This window comes from Histoplasma capsulatum, genomic scaffold, assembly GCF_000149585.1.
Source record: "Histoplasma capsulatum NAm1 scaffold_8 genomic scaffold, whole genome shotgun sequence".
Taxonomy (NCBI): Eukaryota; Fungi; Ascomycota; class Eurotiomycetes; order Onygenales; family Ajellomycetaceae; genus Histoplasma; species Histoplasma mississippiense.
Genome location: NW_001813975.1, coordinates 697,969 through 708,923, shown reverse-complemented (window position 1 = coordinate 708,923; position 10,955 = coordinate 697,969). Strand labels below are relative to the sequence as shown.

Here is a 10,955-nt window from a genome sequence, read left to right as displayed (position 1 = left end):
GAGATACCCAGACAACATTTTTCCTTCAACAAACTCCAAGATCATGAATGGGCCTGCCGCAGATGTGGCATTTCCCAATACACCCGGGATTGGAATGTAGGTGTTATGTATGAAGTAGACCATGACAGCACTCCAATATTTAAGTTGTTTTGCCTAAACATTGACTTTCCAAGGGCAGGAAACCGGACAAGCACATCGAGTCTCTCCTGAGCTTGACTCATAACAGCGATTGAATGGACCTTGAGATTGAGGTATGGTATCAATTGGCTTGTAGCCAATTCATCTGCTCTGTATTTATCCAAATACCTCATCCACACAATGAACATGGCGTTGCTTTTTTTTTTTTTTTTTTTTTTTGCAGGCCACCATGCGGGTGGCCATTGCGATTGTGATGCTGGACAGATGATATGGGCGAAATGTATACAGACGTCAAGTTGTTGGGGGGGAAGATCTTTTGATACTCGGTTCAAAAATGTGGGAGGATAACGTTGTTGTCATTACTAAAACTAACTACGCGAGAGCAACACAATATGTTGGGGGGCACGTGATAGGGTAGCTGTAGTACCACTAACACCCCCCCGTGCTACGGCGCCGCCAAAGCTCTGCCGCCCGGGGGCCCCCCCCTTGCTCAATTCTTCTAAAAACGCAATAATAATTAATTACAAGAATCAGACCCTGATTTCCTCTTTGGGAATAGGCTCCCGTATGGCAATAACCGTAAAAAACAGGATAACACAAGCAAAATCTGTAAACTCCCGTATCATCATTACCTTCACCCCTTCTTGCCAATTTCCATTAAGCCAATCCTCTTAACAAATTCTTCGAAGGCAGGCCTTGCCAGTGGCTTGGTGAGGCCGTCAGCTATATTGGCCGTAGAACCAACGTGTTCCATCATGATTTCGCCTTTTTCAACCAGATCGCGAAGGATATGGTATCTGATCTCGATGTGACGTGACCTCCTTGTCAAGGACTCCCCTTTTGCTAGATCTATCGCGCCCTTGTTGTCAACTCGCAGGTGCGAGCATACCTTCGCTTTCCCTTCTACTAATCCAGCATCAAATAACATGTCATTCAGCCAGATCACTTCGCACGCTGCCTCACTTGCCGCGATATACTCCGCCTCAGTGGTTGATTTTGCAACTGAGGTCTGCCGTTGCGACCGCCACGAGATTGGTGATCCGTTTAGCAGGATAATGTAACCTGTAGTTGACTTGTATTGGGGGTCTGCCCCTGCCCAATCTGAGTCGCTGTACGCGACAGGACTGAGTCCCCCAATCATCTCCTTCTTGTATAGGATTCCGTGATCCTTCGTTTTCTTGACGTAGCGTAGGACGTGTTTTAATGCTGCCCAGCATTCCTTGTGCGGACGCGAGTTGAAACGTGAGAGGTAGTTGACCGCGAATGCCAGATCTGGTCTGCTGCTTGACACCAAATACTGCAGCGATCCTAAGCCTTGACGATATCTAGTAGCAGTAAAATCGTCATCTAACCCGCTATCTTCATCTGGTGAGAATTCTAGGCGTATGCCGGCCGCCATCGGCGTGCTGGCCGGGTTGACCTTGTCCATTCCAAAATCCTCAAGGATCTCATCGATATAACGGTTCTGGGTAACCGCTAGGTCGCCGTTCATTTGACGTTTGACTTCCATTCCAAGGTAGGGCTTGTTCTCTTCGACATCCTTTGTCTCAAACCTTTTAGCAATCTCTGCCAATATCCAGTCTAATTGCTGCTCTTGGGGTCCCGTTACCCGACAGTCATCGACGTGCAATGTCAGGTAGATCTTGCGAATAGGGTGATATAAGAATCCGCCATCGTACGGCGAGATTTTGAATCCTAGAGTGGTGAGGTGTTCCGTCGCAAGGAAATACCACACCCTCGCTGCTTGCTTCATCCCGTAAAGGCTCTGGCGGAGCAGGCCAACCAGGCCCCCCCTGCCGTGCTTAATCCCTGTAGGCAGTTGCATATATACCATCTCGTGCTGCGGTAGTATGCCGTTCAAGAACGCGGAGACGTAGTCGATCGCCTTTGCTTTCCACCCCTTTGCTGCTGAAATCGCGAATAAGCTCCGGGACGTGGGTCCTGATACCACCGCAGCGTACGACTTTGTATAGTGGACTCCTTGCTGTTGAAGGAATCCCCTAACCACCCAGCGAGCTCTAAACCGGATTGTCTCTCCCTTATTGTTCAATTTGCGATCAAACACCCATTTACCAGTTAAGATATCCATGTTCTTTGTGGTAGGGACTGCCCCATCTACCACCCATCCTTTCCCATAGATCACTCTTCGCACAATAATATTGATAGATATAGGGTGCCCATCGCCCCCCCAATCCACATCACGGTCGCTATCAGTATCAAGATCATCATCGCCTGTGGGATCATCATCACTTGTAGGATCGTCATCGCTTGTAGGATTGTTATCGCTTGTAGGATTGTTATCACTTGTAGGATTGTCCTCCATTGATCCATCCAAACATTCCATCTTGGAATCCATATCAATATCCCACACTGCCGTAGCCGCTATCATCACTGGTATCGCTGATATCATCACCAACATCATCGTTGGCGTCGTTGGCATTGCTGGCAGTGTTGGAATTGCTGGCAGGCCGCCCAGCAAAGATATCTTCTATAGCTGTCCACAGAGCATAGGCAGATAGTTCCTTGGGTGTAACAAGATAAGATCTTGCTTGCGGAGTGATTGCAAACCACATGTAGTTATACAGCCACATATTGCATTCTTTCCAAAACCGTTGCATATCAGCACTGGCATCCTCTTTGGGTCCAAGTTGTCTCTCATCTATGATATCAATTGTATGAGATTGCCTCGCTGCGAGGAGGATCTCTTCCCTCCACACTGAATAATTCACAAAACCAGTGAGGATAACTGGCTCCCTTATGAATCTCACTTGGTCACGGAATTCATTAAGAATCTTCACAATAGCAGACGTTCTGCCTTTTCTCTGCAGATAGTTTGCTAAATCTGCATTAATGTTCTCATCACTAGCAGAGGGTTCACCTCTACTTGCTTTCATCTGTTGGACTTCATGCTGGAGTCTCGCGATCTCCAATCTCATGCGAGTTTCCTCACTCACATCATCACGGCTACTAGAGCCACCCGCGTTATCCGACATCTCATTGTTGTCAATTGGGTCTTCGTATTCGATATTCGACTTGTTCGATTCTTCTTCGATTGTCTCGTCGGGTTCAAAAGCCCCTGGGGCAATCACCTTTCTGTTGGTTGCAGGTGTTGGTAGACCTGCGTCCAGTCCTTCTTGTTGTGCCTCCGGTGTTTGAGGACTTCTTCTACGCGTCGTCACGTAGTCCTTCGTTAAATCAGGCGTTCCACCCGATCTCAGATTAACCATTAGGTTCAAATCACTTAACAGCCGTCTAGGCACGCTTTTAACGATGCGTGGAGACGTAGTTAGCACGTTATTTCGCAGCTCTTTCGTAGCTTATAAGGGCCATAACCTGTGGGAGGATAACGTTGTTGTCATTACTAAAACTAACTACGCGAGAGCAACACAATATGTTGGGGGGCACGTGATAGGGTAGCCGTAGTACCACTAACAAAAAACAGACGTGTGTGACAACGAAACGGGGAGTCGTGCTGCGCCGTCAATGAGCTTAATAGGTATCCAGGTCTTTGATTTGGTTGTGTTATATCGGCACAGGCTTCTTACCGAAATCATCTCGACTAGCAAATTAGACCCAATGCGGGTTATCTGGTGTCAGCTTGTGGCGGTTCGAAGAATGATCATGTTCAAAGGACAATGTCAAGAGCACCTGGTTCTAACCGTTTCGACTGCTGTTTTTCCATGTAACATTTACACTTGCAGATATGATCCCCTCTATCCAATCCACATAGGGGGCGTTCTCATTTTGACACTTGTGGCTGGCATACAACAAGTATGCTGCAGAGCTTACAGGTGGCATACATATCAAGAAGGGCACCCAACCGCTGATCACGGAGTGCCACTTCAAATCGACAACTCATAAAGGACATTTCTATATCACTTCCGTGAGTTGGTGATGGCTTTGCCGCCGGACGGCTTTATGGACGAGTCAATCATGCTCTCTAGATAACAACATTCAGGGGGTAACTCTCTAGGGACGATTTCTTATCAAGCTCGCGCGCGCGACAGATTATCCCAGCGTCTGTTCTGTCGACTGTCTTGTACGTCACGTTATCACGAAGATGGCCTCCTGAAAAACATTTTGAGCCTTTTATTGCTTTCAGGGAATATAACAGATGCGTTCCTCAGATCTATGTCCGGTCTTTAAGATTGCATGTATTCGCCAGCGTCGGGATATCGCAGATCCGAATTTTCCTCCAAGAAATCCATCCAACGTCGTAGGAATTGGTTGCCACTATTGATAAGAGGACCAGAAAGTGGAAGGCCATGAGTTAAAACGATGTCCACATATGTTGCTAATAATACACTTGGTTCGATGTCTTGATGGGAGGAAATCGAAACTTTCATAACGATAGCTAGGGGAGATAGAGGAGGTCGAAATGGAAACAGTCATTTTACTTACCCACGAATTGTTTCAGAATCCCCACATATGCACAAATGACGTTTGGGACGGGTCATTGCGACTGCGAATTTTGGCGTCAGCTAGGTTTTGAAAGACATTTATTAACTCATGTAATTGTCTGCTTCATCCTTATGGCAGTTGCTGACATTACGATGGCTGCTACTGTTCACACAGAGAAAAAGCAACTGTCCATGGGATCATTGGAAACGAAAGCAACGTACCATTTAATCGCCTCTTCTCGGCAAGAAACCCAACTTCATGCTCTGGGTTGCTACGCACAAGACTCACGATGACAGCCTCCTTCTCCCGTCCTTGAAACCCATCCACGCTCCCTAGTTCGAGTCCAGGATACTTGTCTTTCAACATGCTAGACAATAAAGCTAACTGTGCATTGTATGGCGTCACGACGGCGACATCTTCTGGTTTTACACCAGCCCCAATTAAATTTTCAACGTGTCTAGCGACCAGATATGCTTCCATTTCATTACTCTTACTCTCGGCAAAGAGGGATATCTGCTTCTGCTTCGGCATAACAGCAGGTTCCTCGACTTTCTCGGGGAAATCTCCACCCTGGGTATCGTAGAATACCAGTGGTTCCCGTGTGTCATCAGTCTCTTCAACTTCATAAGGCAAGTCCTTAAGTAATCGCAGTTTCACTGCATCTGCGGCGATCAGCTTTGATTCGTAAAGTTCTTGTGAAGGAAATTGCATGATTTTCTCATGCATCCGATACTGAGTTGTTAGCATCCGTTTGATGGCGGGACCATGCAGCGACAGCAAACGATCAAATAGCGTCATTTCGAGTGTCCCTCCTTTTGCTTTATGCTGGCCTACATTGCTATCCTTGCCCATCCTTAGGACTGATTGTTCGTCGTCTGGTGACTTCCCGTTTTCCACCCCCCCGCTAAATTTCAAAGTGGCAGACTTGACAGTTGGAGGCAATTGCAGATGGTCACCAGCCAATATCGCCTTGGAAGCAGACAACAGTGGAACCCAACATTGAGCCTCCAGCGCCTGGCTTGCCTCATCAATGATAACCACGTCGAATTTCTGGTTTCTCAGCTGATGCCCACCGGCGCCGTGCAATGTTGCCAGTACCACTTTACAATCCGTAACAAGGTTACCAACACATTTAGACTCTCGTTCTCGGAACTCTTTACGTAGTTCCTTCAGATCTCTGTAGATCTCTCTCCTCTCCCTCCCGCTTCTTGTCTTGCGTATACCTGCCTGCTTAACTTCTATCTCCTTCCTGATGTCCTTGACAATGGCGGCAGCGTCTGATGTTTGGATTAAAACCTCCAAAGAGTGATCCAAAACAGCTGATAGAAGGCGGGCGGGATGTCCAATTCTAACCAGGGGCACTTTGTGTGGAGCCAGTCGTTCAACAATATTATCCACTGAGACGTTCGACGGACCGCACACTAAGATACGAAGATTTTGGCGGAGAAATTGCAGGATTAATTCTATCAGGGTGTATGTTTTCCCAGTGCCGGGTGGACCATGGATAAGCGCAATTTCTTTCGCCGCAAGTGCAAATTGAATTGCTTCCCTTTGTGAGTCGTTTAGTGTAGGATCAATGAACTCGATTGTCCCGATGGAACTCAAATCCACGGGCGAGGGTGTCGAATGCCCAAAAACCACCCTCATGAAATATGTGTAGTCTGACTCCGTCATGCTCCCCAATTTGGCCATAATTTGCTTCATCCTGGGTAAAAATTTATTAGCAAGTATGTTCACGTAGTTTCTGTTACTGACAACAATATAACCTCACCGTCGGTATGTAATATCGTTCGCCAACTTCACCCTGCAATGTATGACCCATCAGTCAGCCAGCAGATCCGGTGAGAACCAATTGTCTCCTTTTTCCACCGCATCAAATGAATAATGCACCAAAGCTCACATCCAAACCTTCTTTCCCCACAGATCCTCTATAGACTCTTCATCTCTCCCCTTCCCACCAGCGACCCTCTGGCCTCCAAACGCGACCCAAATACTCCGCTCCCCGACTCTAGTCACAACTCCCTCCAGGGCCTTATCTTTTCTCTCCTCCTCCTTTGATCCTCTTGCCCTACCGCCACCACCCCGAGTTCCCGCCGCCACATCCTCAACTCTCACGACATCGCCCACCCTCATCCCATGAGCGCCCAACCTCTGCGGCCCCCCATCACCGTTCCCACCATCACCATTGCTTTCCTTTCCACCCCTCGCCCCAGATCCAATCGCACTGTCCACACCGAATTCGCCTACCTCACGTCCACCCATTCCCGTCCGACAATTGATGAGAACCAGGCCTATGAGGGCATAGCCTGCGGCCTGCAATGTGCGGCGTGTTGAAGCGGAAATGCCAGCTGATTGTGCAATTGATGCAGAGAGCGGTGAAGAGGCAATTTCGGCTTCATGTTCTGCGAGAAGGAGTTCTGTTTGGGTTTGGGCGAAGGCTTGGATGGGTATTGGAGTCGGCATTGGGGTGCGGGGTATTGGAAAGGGATGAGGAGGGTAGGGGACGTCAATTAATTGGTATTTTTGTATATCTAGGTCGAATGTGGAGGGACCAATATTAGGGTAGCAGACTGGGAATCGGATTTAAAAGTGAATGCCATATCACTTTTGTTAAATGCGTGACAGCGAGCGAGCTTGATGCTCCTTACAATGTTGTGGCTGATGGGCGATGATGATGATGTAAGAGGACGAGGCCGGTAGTTTACTTAACTAGGTTAAAGCGAAAAAATCAAATTGAAGTATGGGGAGAATTATATATGTATACCACAATTACTCTGTAAAATGTATTAATTTATTATTAAATATAGGTTATCGTACATATCTTTGTCACCCAATTTCCGTCCCGTCGACTTTGCATAGAGAATACAACAAACAATCAAAATGGTCCATCGTTCCACTAGGCCAGAATTGCGAATTTCTCGATATCCCCACGCGTTAAAACGGATTTTCAATTGAAACCCCAGAAAAACGACATGTTATCAGGGTATCCAGATATTCAGGATCAGAACTCTCCAAATCACCTACCTTCAATTTTGATCCCTATCTTACTCTCCCTCTTTACTACCATCTCAGCCTCCTCTTTCTTTACCTTCCTCTCCTTCTTCACCTTGGCCGTCCACCCTCTGATCTCACTCTTACACAACCCGGTTCCCGCAAGCTCACACTCCCCGCATCTCCTAGCCACTGGTAAACATACCGTCTGTCCTAGCCCAACCAATAGCTTATTAATCTCATGCCACTTGTCCTTGGGCAACCAACTCTCCAGCGCCGCCCGAGTCTCCTCAGGTGTCTTTGTCTTATGCCACCCCCACAAATTCGTGATACGATGCACATGAACATCGACGCCTATGCCCTCATCACGGCCCCATGCGGAACTCATACAGAGGTAAGCCATCTTCGGCCCGACGCCTGGCAATCGCATTAGTCCCTCCACGGTGGGTGGAATGTCAAAATTATACTCGTCTCGAAGTATGATAGCAGCAGCTTTGATGTATTTTGTTTTGTTGTTATGGAAGCCGACACTCTGAATGAGTTCATTGAGGCGGGCTGGTTTTACGGCAAGGATGTTCTCGAGGGTTAAGGTGCTTTTTGTGTGTTGGTTGTTTTGGTCCCACACTAATGCTTTCTTTGCTTCCTGCTCCTGCTCCTCTTCCTCTTCTGCTTCTCTTTCAACTTTCACAGCCCTTTTCTCCTCTCTCTTCATAGTTTGCTCCCATTTCTCCTCTTGTTTCACCGTCTGCCGGCCCTCCTCCTCTCCCTTCACGGCCCATACTCCATTCTCCTTTATTGAAACCACCTCTTCTTCCTTCTTAGTAGAGACCATCACTTCTTCTTCTTTTATGGAGTGGCCCTCCTCCACTTCCTCCTTCTTTACGACCAACGTCCCAAAATCCGCCTCCCTGTTATCACTTTCAGGTCCCAGCTCTGTATGCAACCGTTGCATAGCAATGGCAGTGACGGTATCTTTCGTCTGCGACGAAAGCATCAGGGCTATGAGGATGTGGAAACGCCTTTGACGCGGGGAAGAAGAGCGCCAGTAGAGCTGGGAGCAGCCCATAGTATCCACTGGTGCGGTGGGGTTTTTGCGACGCATTTCCTTGACGATATCATAAATATTTTCCCAATTTGAGGGGGGTTCAACTTTGACGACTCCGTTGGCGCCGGTCGATCTACGCGCCGGTAGCCGTCGTGATCGAGGCTTTGGGGTTGGTTTCGACTCTGTCTCCTCCTTTTTGATGATAGTAGGCTTTTCCGGTGTAGTGGATGTCCTATGTGATGGTGCTGTTGAAGCCGATCGCTTGATTTCATTAGACAAAAAATCATGATCGCGTTTCCTTTTCCGGTCTTGCGATATTGCCCGCGCTGGTGCCAGGAGATCCTCAATGTCCGTGGGATTCGCAGAGGAGAGTTCAGAGTCATCGTGACTATCACTCTGGGGCTCGGCTCTTGTGGAGCTGCTATGATGGGAGGCTAACTCGCTTTGTCTCCTCCTGTCCGCTAGGGGGTAGCTGTTAAGTGAGTTTTTCGCGTTGGCAATCCGCCGCGATTGGCGACGTGGAGCCGCTGACAGAATCTCAACAACCTTTGCTGTCTCCTTGGAGACTCGTGACGTTCTCATTTTGGGTTGAACTAATATGTATGGTAATATTCATACATGCGCTTGTCCGCAGTCGTCTAAAAGTTCGAACCCCCTTTTGTCAACATCAATCAGCAGATAATGAAAGTCACGTGGAGATAAGCCAATCCCACCAGCCTCGGTACAATTGAGCTCCATCCTTGGAAGCTTCCATCTTTCATGATCAGGAAAAATACTCCCAAAACGCTTCCAGGGGTATCTAACGCACAGCCTCCCGCGATCAATAAAAACGCCAAAGCAGCATGGCCCAACAGTCTCCCTCCGCATCTACCACAAAACGGCTCATCCGTGAGCTCAACGACTACGCCAAATCCCCCAACGAAGCTCTCCTACACCTCGGCCCCATAAACGATACGGACCTGTTGCGCTGGGAAGCAGTCCTCAAAGGCATAAAAGACACGCCATACGAAGGTATGTATTCCCTCCATTCCCCACCCACCTGCAATTCCCGAGCTTGTCCAGGAAAAAAAAAAGACAACAAACCAAACCAGGAAAAGACCGCGCTAACAATCCTCATAGGCGGCCTCTGGCACCTAACTCTTACAATCCCGCCAACATACCCGCTCCACCCTCCAGCCATAGCCTTTACGACCCGCATCTGCCATCCAAACGTCTCCTTTACGACGGGCGAGATCTGTCTAACCCTTCTCACCACTGAACATTGGAGCCCTGCATACACGTTGTCGACGACAATGTCAGCTATTCAGCAGTTGTTGACGGATCCTAGGCCCGAGAGCCCGCTTAATGTCGATGTGGCGGTGTTGATGAAGAGCGGGGATACTGTGGGATGGGAGGGGTTGGTGAGGTATTGGACGGAGGAGGAGAGGTGGGAGGGGCATGGGAGCCAGAGATCTCTCGAGAAGGGAAAACGATGAGAAACAGGGACAGAGGGACGGGGACAGAATTAGGGTTTGACGGATTTATATAGCTCTCTCTGTACTTGATATGAGGTGGGGAGCTCATGGATCGAGGGATATATACACGCTTTTACACCCATACCATTTTTCTTTTCCTTGATTTTTAGCTGTATTTTTTTTTTTTTTTTTTTTTTTTTTTTTTGGATTTGGATTTGGGATACCCCCCTTTCGCAGATTCTGGGCTCTGTATGGATGGCGTGAGAGTGAGGCGAGATGTCTGCAACTTTTGAGCGCGGCTGATTGCGAATATGCTACTCGAATACATGGAGCACGTTCGAGCGATTTTTGGACTGGAAGTTAGCGTCCACTTTATTCTCCAGTGGAGGCATGCCTGTAAGAGGTGGAATAAGTTTTGGGCTTCCATCAACGATTAAGTGTGTTATACCGTCGAATGAGTTTTTCTTTTCCTTTCTTTCTTTCTTTTTTTTTTTTTTTTTTTTTTTTTTTTTTGGAGATACCATGGCGATTTTTATTTATATGCTATGGCATATCTACATCACTTATCCATATTCGGCGAGTTTTACTCTTAGAGCCCTTTCTCGCGGAAAAGAAGGAGTGAACAAACAAAAAGCTGATGTGCAAATGATTTCCTTCTCCCTCAATTGTGCCTCTACTCTGCATCTCTCAAATAATAATAATTATTATTAATAACAACGCTTGAAGAAGGCTTGATCAAGCGGAGAGTGAGTTACGTACATGCACTAAACTGATTTGCATCGATCCTATGACAAAATAGTAAGGGTTGAAAAAAGAAGCCTAGCAGTTCATTGAAACTTTGACTTACAACCAATTTGAGGACCACCACATAGTTTCATCACAAAATGCATTCATTGTCAGGCCGGGGGGAAAAAAAAAAAGGGAAA

The 10,955-nt window shown here is 47.5% G+C and overlaps 6 protein-coding genes across 6 annotated transcripts in view; 1 reads left to right on the top strand and 5 right to left on the bottom strand.

The window, feature by feature from the left end:
• Positions 1–123, bottom strand: part of HCAG_07198 (hypothetical protein) — a gene marked incomplete at both ends in the record, with an annotated part of 1,137 nt that extends 1,014 nt beyond the window's left edge. The window contains one exon of the mRNA XM_001537726.1: positions 35–123. Within this exon, the coding sequence (XP_001537776.1) occupies positions 35–123 (89 nt within the window). The remainder of the gene's footprint in view (positions 1–34) is intronic.
• Positions 124–772: 649 nt separating this feature from the next.
• On the bottom strand, positions 773–2,227 carry HCAG_07197 (conserved hypothetical protein; the record flags this gene model as incomplete). The annotated part of the gene is made up of 1 exon (XM_001537725.1): positions 773–2,227. The coding sequence occupies one exon, from the start codon at positions 2,225–2,227 to the stop codon at positions 773–775; it is 1,455 nt and encodes a 484-aa protein (XP_001537775.1).
• A 268-nt stretch (positions 2,228–2,495) lies between these two features.
• HCAG_07196 (predicted protein) lies at positions 2,496–4,006 on the bottom strand (the record flags this gene model as incomplete). The annotated part of the gene is made up of 3 exons (XM_001537724.1): positions 2,496–3,390; positions 3,583–3,697; positions 3,928–4,006. The coding sequence occupies 3 exons, from the start codon at positions 4,004–4,006 to the stop codon at positions 2,496–2,498; spliced, it is 1,089 nt and encodes a 362-aa protein (XP_001537774.1).
• A 274-nt stretch (positions 4,007–4,280) lies between these two features.
• HCAG_07195 (hypothetical protein) lies at positions 4,281–7,002 on the bottom strand (the record flags this gene model as incomplete). Its single annotated transcript, XM_001537723.1, has 5 exons — positions 4,281–4,371; positions 4,540–4,600; positions 4,761–6,244; positions 6,311–6,343; positions 6,440–7,002. The coding sequence occupies 5 exons, from the start codon at positions 7,000–7,002 to the stop codon at positions 4,281–4,283; spliced, it is 2,232 nt and encodes a 743-aa protein (XP_001537773.1).
• A 306-nt stretch (positions 7,003–7,308) lies between these two features.
• On the bottom strand, positions 7,309–9,157 carry HCAG_07194 (conserved hypothetical protein; the record flags this gene model as incomplete). The annotated part of the gene is made up of 2 exons (XM_001537722.1): positions 7,309–7,313; positions 7,564–9,157. The coding sequence occupies 2 exons, from the start codon at positions 9,155–9,157 to the stop codon at positions 7,309–7,311; spliced, it is 1,599 nt and encodes a 532-aa protein (XP_001537772.1).
• A 260-nt stretch (positions 9,158–9,417) lies between these two features.
• HCAG_07193 (conserved hypothetical protein) lies at positions 9,418–10,050 on the top strand (the record flags this gene model as incomplete). The annotated part of the gene is made up of 2 exons (XM_001537721.1): positions 9,418–9,586; positions 9,695–10,050. The coding sequence occupies 2 exons, from the start codon at positions 9,418–9,420 to the stop codon at positions 10,048–10,050; spliced, it is 525 nt and encodes a 174-aa protein (XP_001537771.1).
• Positions 10,051–10,955: the final 905 nt, after the last annotated feature.